The following is a 21,368-nucleotide window of genomic DNA, read 5'->3' on the forward strand; positions in this document are numbered from 1 at the left end:
CCCAATTTGGTTTGGCACTAAACTAGTAATCCTATACACGGAGTTTACAGTGGGGAATGCCACACTGGTGTAGTAAAGGGTGTTTGGAGGTTGAGTAGATGGAGCTTTACTCTACATTTAACTGTGCTCTACTTAACCTGTATGGAAGCCTGAGATAGAAAACACAACAACATGCCTCATCTTAATGAGCACAAAGATCACAAAAAATAGTCATTAAAACAACTGACTGTATAAATAAATCAACTATTACCTATTTGCTGATGTTTCAATAATAGATACCCAACTGCTAATGAGATGACACCTTTAGTCCAGATAATCTGAGAGGGGGCAGGGGAGGAGAGGAGCAATCCCCTGGCAAAGGAAGAGGAACAATCCTTGCTAAGCTCAGTGGGGATCAGGGAACATACCGTTGGGAGTGCCATAAGTTAACAAGTAGTTTTTACCCTTCTTGGTTAGCAGATATGAAGTGGAAAGTTTCATCTACACTAAGGATTATGGATAACAAAGGCTTCCATTTTCTATTTAGGTGGCTATTGTATAGGGAGTTACCATCATTGAGCAATAGCTGTCACAGTGCAAGTATAACACATCAGCCAAATATTATATGACTTCCTCCAACTCTGGCCTCCTACGCATCCTCACTCCCTTTGCTCCACCACTGGCGGCTGTGCCTTCAGCTGTCCAGGCCCAAAGCTCTGAAATTCTCTCCCTAAACCTCTCTGCCTCTCTCTCCTCCTTCAAGACCCTCCTTAAAACCTACCTCTTTGACCAAGCTTTAAGCCACCCCTCCTAATACTTTCTACACTCCAGCAAAGCACCTTGCAGACCTTTTCCTACATTAATAGCGCGATATAAATGCAAGTTGGTGTTGTTATACGTGATTCAGGTTTATGGGACCAGGAGGTTACAGGAAAGAAATAGAAAGATGGAAGAGTTTCACAAGAGATCATGTCACCGGGGTCTTCAGTATTGAAACATCGATCCATTATTCAACAAGTGATTCTTGTTTCATTTTTTGCTGCCTGACTGACAAATATCTAATGCACACCGCGTCAGGGGGAGTGTGTAGATGCTGATTCCAGGTTGTTTAGCTCCGATTAACACATTTCATTTGACCTTTCCTTATTTATAACGAATGAAGGACTTGTGCAGTTTTCTTTCATTACAGCAACAAAATTTTGTGCCCTTTGGCTGTTGACCTTTGACTTGTTCCGAATACCAACCTGGGCGTGATGGGCTGTGGGTTTCCTGCTTCCTTTCCCACACGTTTGTAAGACTTGTTTGCTTCTTTTTCTTCGCGGGACACTGTTGTCCTGCTAAAAGGACTCACATGCTGGAAGTTGAGTGGTTCAATGATACGATGATGCTGTTGTGTTGCTTAATCTAATCTGTCGCTCAAAAAAAAAAACCCTTTCCTTTATTAAAAATGTATTCAAAAAAAATAAACAACTCCGTGATAGCTGCTTGGCAACAGATTGCTGGAGTGTGAATGTTCTCAATGGCCAATACTGCATACCGAAAGAGGACTCTTTGGAAGGATATGTTGATAAGGTGAGATGAAGTAGGCTGGAAGGAGGCTCGTATGGAGCATAAACACCGGCATAGGCCAGTTTCCGTGCTTGTTTCTGTGCTGTACATTCTATGTAATTCTTCAGAGAACCTTGTTCTAAGAAAACAACCAGTCTAAACGCTCCCCACAAACCATCACAACAACCTGTTACATTTGCCAAACACTGTTATTTCAGTCATTACCGAAACATTGACAAAGGTAGTTCATTGAAGGTCACCATCACATTCAAAATTTCTGTCATTGGGTTTTCTGCTCCCCCTAATTTTCTTCCCCTCCTCCCCAGCCAGGCACCGACTAGGGTTAAGCCATGGCTCCAGAAACACTGGTCACAATCCAATACCTCTCCCACATGACCATAGTTCACAGTGAGTGTCAGCAGACTGTTTGACAATGGAGTGTAGCACTGCTGTCCTCAGCCTTTATCCACACACTCGCACTGTCCAGTAAGTATTTATTACATAGCAGCCGGGAGTGGAAACCATGGCCGATTTTTCTTTCCAGGGATGATGAGGACAAGTGAAATCAGCACTGGTTTTTCAAAAGCGTTGGGTAAATGGCCTGATGCTTAAATTCATTGTTAAGACTTGTGCTCTATTCGAAGTGAGCTGACATTGTTAAAACATCATGAAGTTGATAGCCTAGTAGATGTGCATGTGTGTGAATGTCAGCTGAGGACAGACTTGGTCTTGGTTGTAATGCTTTCCACAGTTGAATAGTTTACTGACAATCACAGTCAAGACTCACAAGTGAAGAATAGCTACTTGCGTAGGGTACTGAAGGGCGCCCAGCAAGCAGGGAGCTGTATCTTAGCAGGGAGTCAACGTCGGTAAGGGAGGAAGAACAGAGAGGAAATTGGAGACCGGGAACGCAGAAAATAAACTTGGAAAACAGAAATATTTGCTAATAGGTTGAGGTTTCTCACCAAAAATCAATAAATACGGCTAGTGACATTGACAGAATGTCTTTAAATCTTAAATAAGTGATGAGCCGATATCTATTGGTGATGACAAATATTGACTGAAACCAGATGGTATTTGGGTGGAGAACAAAACACACCAAGTTTGGAACTAGCTGTTAATTGTATCCATGTGATTTATATCAATTAGTGTTAATTGTATTCAGGTGGTGCATATCAATTGGGAACTCTCTTGTATCCATTTATATGAGAGCTTATCTAGGGTGCAGACTGGGTGCAATGTGGATCTCTGTGAATAAAGGATTGGAAACAACTGAAGACCAGGCTCTAGTATTCTATCCTTCACCACTGGGCTATCCAATTTATTACACTCGCTGGGGTGGTGGGTTAGCGCACCATCTTCTGACCTCTGGGAACTGGGTTTTGAATTCAGCCCAGGTTAACGGGACGAAAGACTGTTATCTAGTGTCTGAGATTAACTTGCTTTAATGCCGCAAGTTAATCCGCGCCACAAAATTGGCACTCGTAGGGCAATCTTGCTTAGAGAAGCCTCGAATCTTGCTCCCGTTAGAAAGTAAAATGTCAAGTCAATGCAGGAGGGAACTCATGAGGTTTCTGGTGTGAGTTATGTTGTTGGGGCATACCACGGGGAGCTCTCCTCTACACAGCCTGAGAGTGGTAGGTACTAACAAGGGTGGAGAAACACATTTTCTGTTCACCTCAATGAAGACAAAAAGAAAACTTTCAACAATAGAGTCAAAAAAAATCAGCAGCTTCACTCTTGAACGTAAGTGGCAGAAATGAGGGACATCCTGAAAGTGGTAAGCTCTAAAATCGATTGACATTTAGCAAAGTCATGTACAAAGCCCAACTGTGTCATGGATGTAATGTATGAATGCAATAAAAGGTGATCAGGTACTAAGTATTCTGGTCAGAAATCACATCCCTCATTATGACGGCTGTAATAAGCAGATTACCAAGCGGATCACTGACTTTCAGCTTCCAGGAATGCCTCACATTCAGACTTGTCTGCCTCAGATGGGTGAGTTTGTCAGGTTGTCAGGCAGATAAGATTGCTACACAGTAAGAAGCTATTACAGCCTGTGGAAAGGCAGCAGAACCCGGACCTGCACAGTTTAGAATGACAAATACAACTTGCCCATTTACAAAGGCACTTTGAAGTTGCGTTGAGCAGAATTCAAGTCTGCAGCCCAATCTATCACATCCCCTCAGCTGGAACCCACTGGGCAGAAAATATGGAGAAGAGGCAAAAATTGTGGAATAAATCGAAACAGAGCTTAGTGCAGCCTTCAGCCCTTGAGGTCGATTTTCACTGCCTTCGCCTGGCATTAACGAGGTAGTAATGGCCTCAAAATGGAGTCGGTAACCTCACCGCCCCATTAACACCGGCGGTACAGCAGGCTCCATTTTGAAAGGAACCTACCACCAGGTGTCCAAAGCGCCTGCCTGATTCAGGCGACAGGCCCCTTTTAATACGGAAGTCCGCGTCCTATGTGTAAATAGGATCCCGATTACCATTTTAGGTCGGAACTGGTCACAGCCTGCGCAGCGCACACTCCGACTAGTTCCACGGGCGATAGAACTGAAGCAATCCAGCTGAGGTAAGTGTCGAATTATTTTTGTGGGCCCTAGAGGAGCAGCCCCAACCACACCGCAACTCACCTTGCTGACGGCAGCTGCAGCCTGATTTCCAGTCTTCAATCTGTTTGGCGTCCCGCATCTCGTCTGCCGAATTTAAACGCAGCCTCAAAATGACGGGGGCCTCTTTGCCACCGAGATGGATGGCCAATCAGCGCCCTCCGCCGTTCGGCCGCCCAAAAGTCTAAATTTACCAACTTAACTATTTACAAAGTTAGAAAATTCCGCAGACCTCAACACTGGAAGAAGTGTTCAAAGGATACCTTGGACTATTTGGCTATTTGCCATGAAGGTGACATTTCCTACTTGTACCTTGCAGCCAACACCTACATTATGTCTTGCTATGTGTGCTTGTGTTTTTTAAAAAATAAAAGCCATAGGCTATCAAATAATCTGCCATGGACAAAATTGCAACATGTTGATAGACATTAGGCTATGCAGAGAGAATGGGAGTAAAAATTTGAAAAATGTTCTCCCACATGTGGTCCATTTTGAGGTTATTACATGTTTTTCCCCCAGGAGAAACCGTATTGGGCCTCATGGTGCGGGTCTTAGCTCTTCACCATCACCCCCGGACCCCATTAATCAGCCCTGCTAGAAAAACGTAAACATGTAAACACAGGTTGTGCCTAGAATTCCGTTCTCTTGTACAGATATTTCTATAAGCCGGTACAGATCCATTATGGAGCACGTAACTTAATTAAACACTGTGTTTTGAACATGTACTGATTGATTCATCCATGGGATTTTTTCAGAGGATCTTTAGACTAAGTGAAATTACAAAGAGAATGATGTGCACTTACTCAACATCTGATGTTCAGTGTAGGGTAAGTACAAAGGGTGATGTGCATTCACTCCTGTATTAGTCCTTCAATACAGGGCAAGTACGGGGATGCGCAGTCACTCCTATATCAGCCCTATCAATAGGCGTAAGTACAGGGAATTAGGTGTACATACAGTCCTATCTCAATTATGTAGAATTTAATTTTTATTCTCTCCGTTATGGATTTTTTTAAAACCTGTTTCTCCCAATGGAGCTATATATTAATCTATTCTATTGAAGCACAGACCCTGAGTTGATGTATTGCGAAGAGAAGAAGATTCCCTCTAGGCATGTCTACTCCGCTGTACTGTGGCAGTGTGATTATATTTATGGCTGATTACCCAAGCCATTCTTGGCACTTCCTCCTCCTCTCAGTCCGTACTGAGCCCTGGCAATGTAACCCGCCCTAAGGCAGATCACATCCAGCTGTTTCCAAACTCTTACAGCCCTCACAGTCTGGCATGCCTTCCCTCATGGTCGCCTCAGAATCCCGGTTGACTTGGAGATGACTCCTGCTGCTGCAACTAGGGGTGACCAGCTCCTCCCTCTACTGTACCCTATCTGTTACAATTCCCTTGAACTGGGCGATGGCACAGGGCAGCAGACTCAGATACTTGAATATAGCGCGTCTCTCCTCAGTTTGGGAGGCAAGCGAGCAGCAGCAAGCCATTGCACTCAGGAGTTACACAAACTGAATGCAAGCAGGTGGACTAGAAAGTTCAACTCATATAGAATTATAGAATGATACAGTGCAGGAGGAGGCCAATTGGCCCATCGTGCCTGTGCCTGTTCCTTGAAAGAGCACTCCCCTGCTCTTTCCCCATAGTCCTTTAAATTCTTCCTTATCAAGTGTTTATCCAATTCCATTTTGAAAATTATTATTGAATCTGCTTCCACCACCCTTTCAGGCAGTACATTCCAGATCATAACAAGTCGCTGTGTAATTTTTTTCCCCCCTCATTTCTCCTCTGATTCTTCTGCAAATTACCTTAAATCTGTGTCCTCTGGTTACTGACCCTTCTGCTACTGGAAACAATTTCTCCTTATTTACTCTATCAAACTATTCATGATTTTGAACACCTCTGTCAAATCTCCCTTTAATCTTCTCTGCTCTAAGGAGAACAACCCCAGTTTCTCCAGTCTCTTCACATAACTGAAGTCTTTCATCCCTGGTACCATTCTAGTGAATCTCCTCTGCATCCTCTCTAAGGCTTTGACATCCTTCCTAAAATGTGCTGCCCAGAATTGGCCAGCTGGGGCCTAACCAGTGTTTTATAAAGGTTTAGCATAATTTCCTTGCTTTTGACTCTATGCCTCTATTTTTAAAGCCAAGAATCCCATATGCCTATATGTATGTAATTACATGACATTACACTACTAGCAGATCTCTGTGGCATTGCTCATGGTGATTTGGAGGATACACTGGTTTACAACAACAGGGGCATAATGCAATGTAACGCACAACATGTTATGAATGCTTTTGGTTTATGGTGACTCAATAATCAAATTCTGCTTTTATTACACGGTACTTTGGGTATTTTTGATCAATGTTTTGCAAATTGAATTCTGTAGTGGTTCATTTTTCTGTTACCAGCTTTCATTATTCTTTATTTTCTGTAACATTTTTTTATTCCTGACCTCTCTAAAAGTGGAGGATGCACAGCAAGACGTTTTGCAAAATGCATTAGGTTGGAGGTAGGTACCTAGTGTTTAGCAGTACTGGGAACAGAGGGGGGATGGAGCAGTGGGAGAATCATGGCATTTTGGCAGCACTAGTGTGTACTCCTGGGTTTTGGTAGCATTGGGGGATGGTCCTGGAACGTGGCAGCAGTAGAGTGAGGATTTGGGGTGGTAGGCTGGAGTTTGGTAGCATCGGGGTCCTGTTCTGTGGTTTGACAAGGGGTAACCCAGGGTTTGGCACAACTGAGGGGTAGAATGGGCTGTTTCACTCACTGTAACAGATATTGCATAGAATGTGGTGACCCTCTTACAGAATAGAAAGAAGTAATTTGGAAAGCAGAGTTGGTTTGAACTTAGGAGTTTCTCTGCAGCCCAGTCCTATAGGTTGGGAGATGGAAAACTGAGGCACTATAGCGCTACCACTGGTGACAAAGAGCGTGACAAGTTTACATAGACAGTTTCTATTATGAATGGGGGCATAGGAATTTATAATGGAAAAAATTGACAGATATAATCTATTATAGAGGATTATAGCAGAGCAAATGACAAGGATAGCATTTCATGAGATGGAATCGCTTTGTGTTTCACGAAATAGCACGAGTCTTACCTTCAATTCTTGACTTGCAAAATAACAGGTTTTCTAGAGAGGAATGCTCTGTTTTATATACCAGGCACATTTTATTTTTTACATTTTGGACAAAAATTGACATAAAAACAAAAATGCACCACCTCAAAAGATACCTCTGATTACCTCTAACTGTACATGTCTGCCCAAGTGCATTTCACACCTCGACTTGTTTCAGTGACCTTTATAATCATACTTTGATGCCTTGGACCTTGTCTCCAACCAGTGCCCTATTTCATATGAACGTCACCTTTCGAAAGTCACACCTGGAAATTGCACTGACTGCTGCTGCTTCACATCCCACTGCCCCTGGACAACCTGTGTATAATAAAAATGTGAGCGAGCACAGTGCAATTTCAGTTTTTATTTTCAATCATCATAGTTATTGCCCATGGGCTGTCAGGGTCATCTTCAGACCTTTGAAGAATATCTGAGTTTAAATCATAGCGCAGTCCGCTGTATAAATCCCACTGATATTCTCCTGGGCGAAATTACGATGATGGATTAAGTAATGAAACAATTACAAAAATGTGAAGGATAGCAAAGTAGGTCAGCCAGATGAATCCACTGCAACAAGTTTCCTTATGTGTGACTCTTTTGGTAGGGCTGTCCAGCTGTGGAAAAGTTTACGCACATCTGGAAACAAACTCAAATTTAAGGGGTGATTCTGCCACCTGTGGTTTTCTGTCCATTTGTTCGAATGGCTGGGGAGTCACAGTTCCATGACCAGGATTTGCCCAAGATGCTGCCCTTGTGAGCACCCCTCTCCAATTGGAAGACCCAGATCAGGAAATCACTGCATCAACTGGCATTGCCCAGTTACTCCGTCTGTCACGAGCTGCTCCCCACCTTTCATGGAGCTGTGGCATGCTGGAGTTGTTACATAAGCACCACCCACTGTGTGTAATGCTGAGGTTCTCATTCATTAGTGGGGAAAAAAGTGCAAAAAGAAACAATCGAATGTTGAGACAAAGGATTTATTTCCATCTCCGGTCCCAACCTCCCCACCCTTGCTGCTCTTGAAGCCTTGACTTTTGCTCGGGAGCAGTTCCAGCTGCCCTATAGCACCTCACCCAAGTGCCTCGCAGGCTAGACAGCCGGGATCAGCAGGATATTCAACCGCGGGGAGCATCGCACAGCGAGCCTGAACCCTGCTCTCACCCGAAGTCCACACACAGGCACTTTCCAGCAGCAGGAACCCTGGCAGATTTCTCTCCCTAGCCTGGGGTGCTTATGCCAGTTGGAGCACCCCTGTCACTGAAACGAGCTGACTGAGCACTCGAAGGTCTGTACAATTAATTGGAAAGTAAACGGCACTTACAAAGCAGCTTATGCAATAGCTATGCATAAGGATTACATATTTTATTTGCAGGGTTTATTCTGTTTCTGTCACGCAGGGGAGTCGATAATTGGTATTTGTTTCATCATCAATCTTTTTATACAAGAACTAAAACAGCTTAGCCAGATTAATGAAGTATTGCAATATGAGGGGTAATTCTGAACACAAGTGACAAGATTTAAAATCTCAGGATATTAATCTGCTAAGGACGTTTTTGTAGTATTTCATTAAACACAAACTTCATTCCCTAGCCACCGATTCCACCCCCCTCCCTAGCCATGATCTTAGACTGAACCACACTCTTCGCTGCCACAGCATCCTATTTGACCCTGAGCTGAGCTTCCAACCCCATAATCTCTCCATCATCAAGTCCGCCTACTTCCACCTCCGTAACATTGCCTGCCTCCGCCCCTGCCTTAGCCCATCTGCTGCTGAAACCCCTCATCCATGCTTTTGTTACCTCTGGACTCAACTATTCCGATGCTACCCTGGCCGGCCTCCCATCTTCCACCCTCCATAAATGAGCTCATCCAAAACTCTGCTGCCCGTATCCTAAATTGCACCAAATCCCTCCATGCCCTCACACCTCCCTATCTCTGTAACCTCCTACAGCCCTACAACTCTACAAGAATTCTGCGTTCCTCCAACTCTGACCTCTTATGCATTCCCCACTTCCTTCTCCCCACCATTGGCAGCTGTGTCTTCAGCCATCTAGAGCCCAAGCATTGGAATTCCCTCCCAGAGCCTCTCCACCTCTCTACTTCAGTACGTCAACATATCACGTCACGAGCCTGTGCGTCTCCTTAAAAAAGTCTTTTCTTTGACAAGTTATAAAAACTGTAGGTTTGAGATGAGGAACACCCTTTGTAAGATCAGGGTTCACAGTTTTGTGAAATGAAAGTTTTTTTTTTCCAATTTTGGTAGTCAATGCCGCATCAAGCACTTCTAGATCAGGTACAGCACAGTTGGGTATAGAGTAAAACCTCTTCTACTCTAACAATATGCCCTAAACCTAACCTCAAAAGAGCACCCCTTCCAATGCATAATGCAAATGTTTCCATTTCATACCCCAATCATCCTCGAGTAGGGATGCCAACTCTAGATGGACGTATTCCTGATGATTTCACCACATGACTTCCTGTCTCCAACTGCCCCGCCCCCACCACTGGTCAACCAACATGTTCATCCTCAGGACGCACTGCCTTCCCAAGCCAATTAAGAAGCGAACAGACTTTTTGCTGCCCAATTGGATGATTCTCAACTTTAGTCAAACAGCCACTTTTCCCATTTCCAATGCTTTTTATAATTAACAAGTGAAAGTATTGAAAGAAAATGAAAAAAAAAGCACATCATTTTTTTTAATGTCCTGGTGATTTTTCTCCAGGATTGCTCGCAGCAGTGCCCTGGAGAACAATCTTCAATTTCTGGAGGCTCTAGGACAATCCTGGAGAGTTAGAATCATAGAATGGTTGCAGCACAGAAGGAGGCCACTCAGCCCATCGAGCCCGTGCTGGCTCTTTGTAAGAGCAAACAAGTTAGTCTCATTCCCCCATTCTTTCCCCATACTCTGCAAATTTTATCCCTTTAAGTATTTATCCAATTCCTTTTTGAGAGCCATGAATGAATCTGCTGCCACCACCCTTTCAGACAGCACATTCCAAATCATTACTACTCGCTGTGTAAAAAAGTTTTTCCTCATGTCGCCTATGGTCCTTTTGCCAATCGCCTTAAATCTACATCCTCTAGTTCTCGACCGTTCAGCCAATGGGAACAGTTTCTCTCTATCTACACTGTCTAGACCCTTCATGATTTTGAACACCTCTATCAAATCTCCTCTTAACCTTCTCTGCTCTAAGGAGAACAACCCCAGCTTCTCCAGTCTGTCCACGTAACTGAAGTCCCTCATCCTGGAACCATTCTAGTAAATCTTTTCTGCACCCTCTCTAAGGCCTTAACATCCTTCATAAAGTGCGGTGCCCAGAATTGGACACAATACTCCAGATGTGGCCGAACCAGTGTTTTATAAAAGTTCAACATAACTTCCTTGCTTTTGTACTCTATGCCTCTATTTATAAAGCCAAGGATCCCGTACGCTTTTTAACTGCTTTCTCAACCTGTTCTGCCCCTTCAAAGATTTATGCATATAAGCCCCCAGATCTGTCTGCTCCTGCACCCCTTTTAGAATTGTACCATTTCGTTTATATTGCCTCTCCTCATTCTTCCTGCCAAAATGTATCACTTCGCACTTCTCTGCGTTAAATTTCATCTGCCATGGTTCGCCCATTCCACCAGCCTGTCTATGTCCTCATGAAGTCTATTACTATCCTCCTCACTGTTTACTACACTTCCAAGTTTTGTGTCATCTTTTTGAAATTGTGCCCTGTACACCCAAGTCCAAATCATTAATATATATCAAAAAAAGCAGTGGTCCTAGTACCGACCCCTGGAGAACACCACTGTATACCTTCCTCCAGTCCGATAAACAACCGTTCACCGCTACTCTCTGTTTCCTGTCACTCAGCCAATTTCGTATCCATACTGCCATTGCCCCTTTCATTCCATGGGCTTCAATTTTGCTGACAAGCCTATTATGTGGCACTCTATCAAATGCCTTTTGAAAGTCCATATACACAACATCAACTGCATTGCCCTCATCAACCCTCTATGTTACCTCATCAAAAAAACTCTATCAAGTTAGTTAAACACGATTTGCCTTTAACAAATCCATGCTGGCTTTCCTTTATGATTCCACACTTGTCCAAGTGACTATTAATTTTGTCCCGGATTATCATTTCCAAAAGCTTCCCCACCATCGAGGTTAAATTGACTGGCCTGTAGTTGTTGGGTTTATCCCTACACCCTTTCTTGAACAAGGGTGTAACATTTGTAATTCTCCAGTCCTCTGGCACCACCCATATATCTAAGGAGGATTGGAAGATTATGGCCAGCATCTCTGCAATTTCCACCCCTACTTGCCTCAGCAACCTAGGATGCATCCCATCCGGACCGGGTGACTTATCTACTTTAAGTACGATAACATCAACAAGTTCCATCCCACCATCAAACTCACCATGGACTACTCCTCAGAATCGGTTTCTTTCTTGGACACACAAATCTCCATCAAAGACGGGCACCTCAGCACCTCACTCTACCGCAAGCCCACGGACAACCTCACGATGCTCCACTTTTCCAGCTTCCACCCCAACCACGTCAAAGAGGCCATCCCCTATGGACAGGCCCTACGAATACACAGGATCTGCTCAGACGAGGAGGAACGCGATGGACACCTACAGACGCTGAAAGACGCCCTCGTAAGAACGGGATATGACGCTCGACTTGTCGATCGACAGTTCCGACGGGCCACAGCGAAGAATCGCATAGACCTCCTCAGAAGACAAACACGGGACGCAACCAACAGAGTACCCTTCGTCGTCCAGTACTTCCCTGGAGCGGAGAAACTACACCATGTTCTCCGCAGCCTTCAACATGTCATCGATGACGACGAACACCTCGCTAAGGCCATCCCCACGCCTCCACTGCTCGCCTTTAAACAGCCACCCAACCTCAAACAGACCATCGTTCGCAGCAAGTTACCCAGTTTTCATGAGAACAGCGTCCACGACACCACACAACCCTGCCACGGCAACCTCTGCAAGACATGCCAGATCATCGACACGGATACCACCATCACACGAGAGGACACCACCCACCAGGTACATGGTTCATACTCCTGTGACTCGGCCAACGTTGTTTACCTCATACGTTGCAGGAAAGGATGCCCCGGAGCATGGTACATTGGCGAGACCATGCAGACGCTGCGACAACGGATGAACGGACACCGCGCAACAATCGCCAAACAGGAGGGTTCCCTCCCAGTCGGGGAACACTTTAGCAGTCAAGGACATTCAGCCACCGATCTTCGGGTAAGCGTTCTCCAAGGCGGCCTTCGAGACACACGACAACGCAAAATCGTCGAGCAGAAGTTGATAGCCAAGTTCCGCACCCATGAGGACGGCCTCAACCGGGATCTTGGGTTCATGTCACGCTACACGTAACCCCACCAGCAAAAAGGGGGAAAAAATTTATATGTTTTTTAAAATTCTCTCTCTGCCATTTTAAGTTTCTTTCTGCTTGCCTGTGTAAAAGACACAATGTATATCGAGTGTACTGGGACGTTCTGTTCTCCGTGACTGGCCTGTTTGAATAACAACGACACCTTTTGATTGGTGTGATGCTGTCCCAACATCGTATAAGATATGCGATTTGAGAACCTTTTCATTCAATCATCTGACGAAGGAGATAATCTCCGAAAGCTTGTGATTTTAAAATAAATTTGTTGGACTATAACCTGGTGTTGTAAGATTCCTTTCTTTAAGTACAACCAGCCTTTCTAGTACCTCCTCTTTATTAATTTTTAGCCCATCCAGTATCTCAACTGCCTCTTCTTTTACTGTGACTTTGGCAGCATCTTCTTCCTTGGTAAAGACAGAGATGCAAAGTACTCATTTAGTGCCTCAGCCATGCCCTCTGCCTCCATGCATAGATTTCCTTTTTGGTCCCTAATCGGTCCCACCCCTCCTCTTACTACCCGTTTAACATTTGTATGCTTATAGAAGACTTTTGGATTCCCTTTTATGTTTGCCGCCAGTCTATTCTCATACTTTCTCTTTACCCCTCTTATTTCCTTTTTCACTTCTCCTCTGTACTTTCTATATTCAGCTTGGTTCTCACTTGTTTTATCAACCTGACATCTGACATACGCCCCCTTTTTCTGCTCCATCATACTCTCTATCTCTTTCGTCATCCAGGGACCTCTGGTTTTGGTTGCCCTACCTTTCCCCCCTGGTAGAAATGTACCTAGACTGTACCCGAACCATGTCCTCTTGACAACCCTATCCTTTAAATCAATCACCGATGTAGCTTCAAACCGCTCTGAATCAAAGTTGGTTCATGCTGTGGATCTGCACCCACCAGGAGTTGCGATGAAACTGCCCAATCTCAGACACAGGTGATTTCCTTTCTTCAGCCCGAGGTGAATCCAGGTCATAGAGGTGAAAGCACTCCATGCTTCTCAGTCCCTCCAGGATTTTTTTGAGAGACCCTTTGGCTTGGTAAAGAAAAGTTCAGTCCTATTGTATTCTGTAGCGTTGTGGTGATCGATGGGTTGACATTCCAATCATCACTTTGAAGAATGATTACCGGAAATCACGTAGCTCTGCCGTGTCACAGATCTACGCCCATTGTGTCATCTCCACTTCAGGCTGCAGCTCATGAAACGAATGAGCAGCAAAGAATCAACAAAACCATTGCTTACTTTTAAAGAGGTTTCGTGGGATGGCGATTTATCCTTTATAAATAACCCCACTTACGAGAAGGTAAACAACACATATCGACCTCCTCGGGAGTAACTATTTGCATGCCAGTCACATTTTTAATATATAAAAAACAACAAATTGCATTTATATAGCGCCTTTAACGTAGTAAAACATCCCAAGGTGCTTCACAGGAGAGTTATCAGACAAAATTTGACACCGAGCCACATAAGGAGATATTAGGACAGGTGGCCTAAAGCTTGGTCAAAGAGGTAGGTTTTAAGGAGCATCTTAAAGGAGGAGACAGAAGTGGAGAGGTTTGTGGAGAGAATTCCAGAGCTTAGGGCCTAGGCAGCTGAAGGCAAGGCCGCCAATGGTGGAGCAATGAAAAGTTCCCCTGTTGTGCTTGTTCGAATCTTCTAATCCCAGAGATAAAGCTCAGCCATGAATGGATATTTGTGAATGCAACAGGATTGAATTTGATTTATCAAAGGTACACGGCCAAAGAAAATAAAATCTCTTGAATGTAAAGAAATGAGACAAACGCCTGCATCAGACAATCTCTGCCACAATCTTTATAACCGCAGCAGATCTGACAAGGGGCTTTGTTTTAAGATGTGCAACTGAAGCTTCTAGTTGAAATGCTACTACTGTTCAAACAGCCCTGTAATGTATGTGGAACGTCCATGACCTGCCCAATTGGGGGGGTTCCTACCTCACCTGTGGTGGATATAGGAACTTGACAGATAATCCAGATTCCTGAATTTTTGGTTCTACCTGCATGGTTCTAGGCACGAGAATAAAGTCAATTACAATACATAAATAAAATAATCTTTCTTTGGCTGTGAGGTTGATTTATGCCTGTGTGGTGAGGCAATGTCTCACACAAGGTTCTGTCCTGCAAAATTCCAGGCAAATAATTGGGAGTATAAAAAAAAAATCCAATTATTGGATATTATCTAGTTAATAGAAAAGAAGTAATTAAGTAGATATTCTATATTTCTACGTGAACTTTGTGTATAATAAGCAGCACTGGTACCACGAATGGTGTTAAAATAACTAAGGATGAAGCTGAAAGAGTCTCAGTAGGTTCAATGTTCAACATGTCCAGCCAACGGAGAGCAGCAAATCAACAAAGCCAATGGGATGCTGAACTACAACAGCCAAAACAGTAGATACAAGTCAGAGGAAGTTGTGATCAAATTGTACGGGGCTCTGGTCAGACCACATCGCGAGTACTGTGTCCAGCTCTGGTCTCTGAGATACAAGGGCTGGAGACAGTACTGAGAAGAGCCATGAGGCTGATCCTAGTGTCAGGGGTCAGAGGTATGGGGGAAAAGGTGGGAGAGGTGTGGGCTTTTCAAACCTGGAAAGAAGACATCTGAGAGGTGATCTTATTGAGGGATACAAGATAGTAAAGGGAATTGATAAGGTAAAGCCAGAATATTACTTTAAAGTAAATTGCATGAGTAGGACAAGGGGGACACTGGTTCAGACTAGCAATGGGTATATTTAGGACTGATCTCAGGAAGTTCTTCTTCACACAAAGAGTAATCAATGCATGGAAAGAACTCTCAGATAGAATAGTGGAGGCATTTAAGGAATCCTTTAAGAAACTATTGGGTCCTGCAATGGAGTTGGGATATATTAAGATGGGCCAAATGGCCATCCTGAACCATAATTATCTTGTGATCTTATGAACTGCAAAAGTGTCTGTAAATGCAAAGTGCAAAAAAAAGCTAAAATGCTGCAATGAAATAGAATGTTTGCTACTGATCACCTGAAGCAATGAATGGCTTACAAAAGGGCAGTTCAATATTAGTGTTTCAACATGCCTATGAACAGCTCTACAGAGAGTATATGCGCTAGTGGACAACCAACAGAAACAAGGCTCTGTTGCTACCAACAGTCTTATCATCAATAATCATTTTGAACAATCAGCCCAACCATTACACAGTGTCAGAAAATTTGATAATATTTTGTGTTAAAGGGATGTGCACAAGTACTTAATCCAGATGCGACTGCACTGTGAGGTAAATTATTAACCCATTATCATTGCGTTTGTCAACTCTATTGTTACACGACTGATAAACATTACAGAGTCATTTGTAATATAACACTAACAACTGGGCGGCATCTTCTAAGGTTAGAAGCATGTTTACACTGAAAATAAAGGAAGGTTGGGATCGCAGTTAAGGCACTACAAGGGGTTCGAATGCCATTATAAACCACAAGGTGCTTTTATACTTAACCATTTTTACTTTTGTCCTGGCCTTCGAAGAGCACCACTCTCCCTCGTTTAGATTTCTCATAGGGTGCTGACGTCTGTGGGCCTAATTAACTCCGCCGGAGAACCGACTGGGGAGGATCGAGGCCCCACTGACTCGTTCCCTCTGTTTAGTTTGCATGTCCGCTGGCACTTGTTCCAACAGCAGGGTCATGTGGGTCTACAAGCCAGGTTGTTTGTACAGTGGATGACGGTCGAATTACACATCTGCACTCCTTCAATGTAAAAGCAACTTAAGTGAGTGTGCTTAGCAGCCTCAAACACACTCCCATATGACAACGTTTATCTGGTCATTATCTCATTGCTGTTTGTGGGATCTTGCTGTGCACAAATTGGCAGCCACGTTTCCTACATTACAACAGTGACTACATTTCAAAAACACTTCATTGGCTGTAAAGCGCTTTGGGACGTCCTGAGGTCGTGAAAGGCGCTATATAAATGCAAGTATTTCTTTCTTTCTAACATTTAGATTGTGGCAATATTCTGTTCCCACATAAGACAGTCACCAACACATCATCTAAAGAATTTAGGAGGAATTTCTTCACACAGAGAGTGTAAAACTGTGGAACAGATAATGTTAAAATCCACATTCCTGTTAATTTGTTGATAGGAACAAATCTTGATGCTCTGATTTAGGATTTATTCACCAATGAGGCAACAACAGCCCTGTAGCAAACCTCCAGGCCGATAAAATACCATCAGCGCAAATGAGCAAATAAGAAATATGAGCACAAATAAGACTGAGTTCCCTGGGCTTCAAGGGCGAGATTACAGGGTTCGGGGGCCACAGGCTGGACACCCGTGCATTAGGCTATAACTGACAGGAAGAATAGGTTTTACTTTGAAAACACAAAGTCTGTGAGACAAAGAAACAAAGATAAGAAAGCTTTAATATTGGAACTATAGAATAAAAGAACAGCCAGGTTGTTGGAAACTGTCTGTTTAAGTGTCACACAAAATGTGTCTACCTCCTTAAAACTAACAGTTATTGAAACTATGGGGCATAGTCTCAGGATAAGGGGTCGGCCATTTAGGACTGAGATGAGGAGAAATTTCTTCGATCAGAGGGTTGTGAATCTTTGGAATTCTCTACCCCAGAGGGCTGTGGATGCTCAGTCATTGAGTATATTCAAGACTGAGATGGATAGATTTTTGGACTCTAGGGGAATCAAGGGATATGGGGATCGGGCAGGAAAGTGGAGTTTAAGTTGAGGATCAACCATGATTTTATTGAATGGCAGAGCTGGCTGGACGGGCCGTATGCCCTATTCCTGCTCCTATTTCTTTTATTCTTATGAAAAGTTCACTGCTCTTCAGTAGAACCAAAGATGGCTTGTGGCAACAAATAAAAATGATGCAGTAACAAAACATCCCCACTAACTTGTGAAAAAAAAAACTTTCTTAGAGCAGCAGGTTACTTAGGAAACATATGATGTTAAATTTGCTCTTTCACGGTCAGTTCATTTACAAATGCTTTTAATATTAATATGACATCTCTTTAGCGGGTAGGTAAACAAGTTTGAAGAAAATGAAACATTTGACATTTATCCTAACGCAATGACTGTGTGGGAGCTGTTCTACCCCGTAAAACACCAAGACTCCATTTCAAAGTTCATTGCGTGCATTCGTCGCACATTTAGCTTTTATATTTTGTACCTTTCTATTGCGGATCATGCTACCTCTCTACAAATCACAGTAACCCCAATCTCGCAACGTGAGTTATTCCCAATCTCAGAACCAACAAAGCACGACTGCAATTCGGAAAGGAAAGGGATTGAAGTATGAACAATTGTTAGAAAAATCAAACCTGCTAAAATTACACAAGAAAAGCAATAAATATTGTTATTTGCTAAAATCAACTCTTTTTAAAAAGATGAGCTTATTTTTTTGTAAAAGAAAGTTGAAAGATTTCAAAAATGTCTCAATTTCATTTATTTGCATTCAACAGGCTTGAATTCCCTGCTTGTTCAGACTGATTTTAGTGGGGCTAAAGAGATTACTGACTTGGCACAACAATCTAAACCTATAATAACTAGAAAGTTCTTTAATTATAAAAACACCTTTAAACTTCACAGACTGCCCGCTTAAGAGCTAGAGTTGTATTACAGCTTTTCAATGGCGTTGAGACACGGTAAAACATTTTTAAGCATTTGCAAGTTATTTTAGATTAATTTTACTCCAATTTAATATATGGAGAGACACACAATCACGTAAATTTTTTTTCACCAACACGTTACACCACACAGCCTGGGAGCTGAGGAGACAATCGTTCTTAGATCCACATCTCTGATGCCATCAAAACAAATTTGTTTAAAAGTTATTCATTTTAATGGGTAGATATTCCAATCAGTGATGCATAGATACACACATTTAACACGCATCACATTCCTACGTGTACTACTTTTACACAGATGTTAATTGTTCAAAATATAAATAGTGCACACAGATCTGCAACACGAGTGTGTTAAGCAGCCGAATGTGAATTTCACCGATTGGAGTTCCTACCATTGTATATCACTCATGGTACTAATTAGAACAGCTAGTCACCGAGTGTGGGATTAATTTCTCTACTTGTGAGATTGGCCATAACCCACTTCAGACTTTGTTGCTTGTATGTTATCTGCTTGACTGGTGGAGATAGTCATCACAGTTCCCTGCTTGCTGTGATATATATGACCAAACTCGCGTTTGGTATTAAAATTACAGATTTAATTTTTGAAACGTTAAACTGAGATGTCTGCCCTCTCAGGTGGACGTAAAAGATCTCATGGCACTATTCGAAGAAGAGCAGGGGAGTTCTCCCCAGAGTCCTGGGCCAATATTTATCCCTCAACCAACATCATTAAAACAGATTATCTGACTGTTATCACACTGTTGTGTGGGACCTTGCCGTGTGCAAATTGGATGCCACGTTTCCTATATTACAACAGTGACTACACTTCAAAAGTATTTTACATTAGCCATAAAGCGCTTTGGGTCATTGTGAGGTCGTGAAATACAAGTTCTTTCCTTTCCCTTTAACATGGCCAATGGCTAAAATTATTTTGTTTAAAACTGATAATTTCACAATCCTGGTCAGTGCTAAATTGCAGAAACAAAACTGGAAAGAACAACGCGGACCAGTGTTTCGTCACAGCCCGTACCCCAGGCTGTGTTGTGGGATCATTTTAGACGTAGCTCAGGGAACACTTATGAGCAGAAGTGGAGAAGCTTGGATCTTCCTCAGACTAATGCAGCTTTCAACACATCCCACTATGTGACAACAAGCCCAGTTAACAGGAATTGGACAACGTTCAGCAACTCATCAAACACTGGTGATAATTTCCCTCCCCCCCAAAAAAATCAACCATGATAAGTTATTAAAACCATTCACTCAGCGTTCCAGCTTCATGCTTAACATCATTGTGGCTAAGAAAACCACTATCTACTAATTGTCCACGCTTACACATATAGGCCAAAAGGTTTTATTTTCACCATTTATGAAAAGAGGCTTCACAACTCAGTCAGAATCATAGAATCATACAGCAGAAAAGGAGGCCATTCAGCCCATCGTGCCTTTGAAAGAGCTATCCAATTAGTCCCACTCCCCTGCTCTTTCCCTATGGCCCTGCAAATTTTTACCTTTCAAGTATTTATCCAATTCCCTTTCGAATGTTACTACTGAATCTGGTTCCACCGCCCTTTCAGGCAATGCATTCCAGAGCATAACAACTTGCAAAATAACTACCGTGACCTGTGATCTGTAAAGATTTTTTTTCCCTCGTTTAAGGTTGGTCGTAGAACTTTACATCACAGAAGAGGTGCCATTCAACCTATCATACTAGCTCTCTCAAAGAGCAATCCCCTTAGCCACATGTGCCCGCTCTTTCCCCAAAACCCTTTCAAAGTGTTATTTTGATGTCCATTCCTTTAACAATCCAAATTTTAAACAAAACAATGAGGAGAACACCAACATGAAAAGACTGATTGTCTTGCCAAACTGGAGTGGGCTCCTGTCAACGATTCTGCAAGCCCCACATTAATTCCACTTAATACTTTGGTAAGGCATTATTACCTGGTGCAGCGCTGGTCTTATATTTTGGACAAACCCGAAGGTAAAATGATTAATGTAAAGTTTGCAACATGTCCCTCACTTGGAGCACAGGGGGCAAGTGTACCTATCAGCAGAAGGGCAGAGACAGATGCCAGGAGCAGAAGTAGTAAGGACGAGGAGAGGGGGATCAGGGTCCAGCAGAGGGAGCCCTCGCAACGTCTAAAGGCGGGTGACACGGCGCCGAGAGCCGCAGTTGCAAAGCGCCAGGTACAAGTGCTCACCGGCGGCTCGGCTCTGGGCACGAGTCCTAGCACTAGACCCAGTGCAATCAGGTAACTACCGGGAAGAGTCCGAACCGAGCCGCTCCTCTGCCACTCCCAGCATCAATGAATGAACCATCCGATAAAAGGAAAACTAAACTCGAAACAGAAAGCCAGGAGACAAGTCAGTTTTGACCCAAAACCTGAGGAAATGCTTCGGTCAAATAGTTCAATGGACAAAAATATTAACTTTAGAAAAAGTTTTGTTACTAGTAGGAAGCGGGTCTCCTCACTTAAAGAAACCGCGGGGGGTGAAAATTTCTTAATGACAGCTCAGGATTGAGTAAGAAAAAAGTTTTTCCAAAGTTTAAAAAAACTTTTACCTGTCGTAGCTTCTTCCTTGGTTTTCGCTCCCTTGTTGCCCTTTTTCCCTTTGCCTCTCCCTTTCCCTTTGCCCCTCTGTTTCCTTTCGGGCATTTCTCTTCGCTTTTAAAAAGAAGTTATATCGGAGTTGAGAATAATCCCCCAAAAACTTCTGCAAGGTGGGTGTGTGCCAGGAGCCGGGTTAGATGCCGTGCTGCCCTGAGCTGTTCCGAACTTGTCCCGGATTATCCTGGTCTTGGTCCTGGTCTCTCCTGTAACTTGTTCTGCAGCCGAGCGGAGTGAATGAAGTTTTTTTCCCAAGTCTTGCTGTTTAAGCGGAGATTCAACCGCCCACACAAGGATTGCCCCTCCCTGACACTAAACCTCAGCACTGCTGACACTTGTACTAATGTTTGTATTAAACCATAGTGGGTAGGGGGCCGAGGAGGGCATTCATCCCCAGTTTTCTAGAGAGTGTGTGGTTTTTTTTTAAAAAGTACC

General features: G+C 43.3%; 1 protein-coding gene across 1 annotated transcript in view; it reads right to left on the reverse strand.

Moving 5' to 3' along the window:
• nrg1 (neuregulin 1) overlaps positions 1–21,152 on the reverse strand; it is a 180,515-nt gene extending 159,363 nt beyond the window's left edge. Inside the window, exon 1 of the mRNA XM_067994408.1 lies at positions 20,888–21,152. Within this exon, the coding sequence (XP_067850509.1) occupies positions 20,888–20,981 (94 nt within the window). The 5' untranslated portion in view covers positions 20,982–21,152. The remainder of the gene's footprint in view (positions 1–20,887) is intronic.
• Between the last annotated feature and the right edge of the window lie 216 nt (positions 21,153–21,368).

The sequence above is a fragment of the Heptranchias perlo genome, chromosome 1 (assembly GCF_035084215.1).
Source record: "Heptranchias perlo isolate sHepPer1 chromosome 1, sHepPer1.hap1, whole genome shotgun sequence".
Classification (NCBI taxonomy): Eukaryota; Metazoa; Chordata; class Chondrichthyes; order Hexanchiformes; family Hexanchidae; genus Heptranchias; species Heptranchias perlo.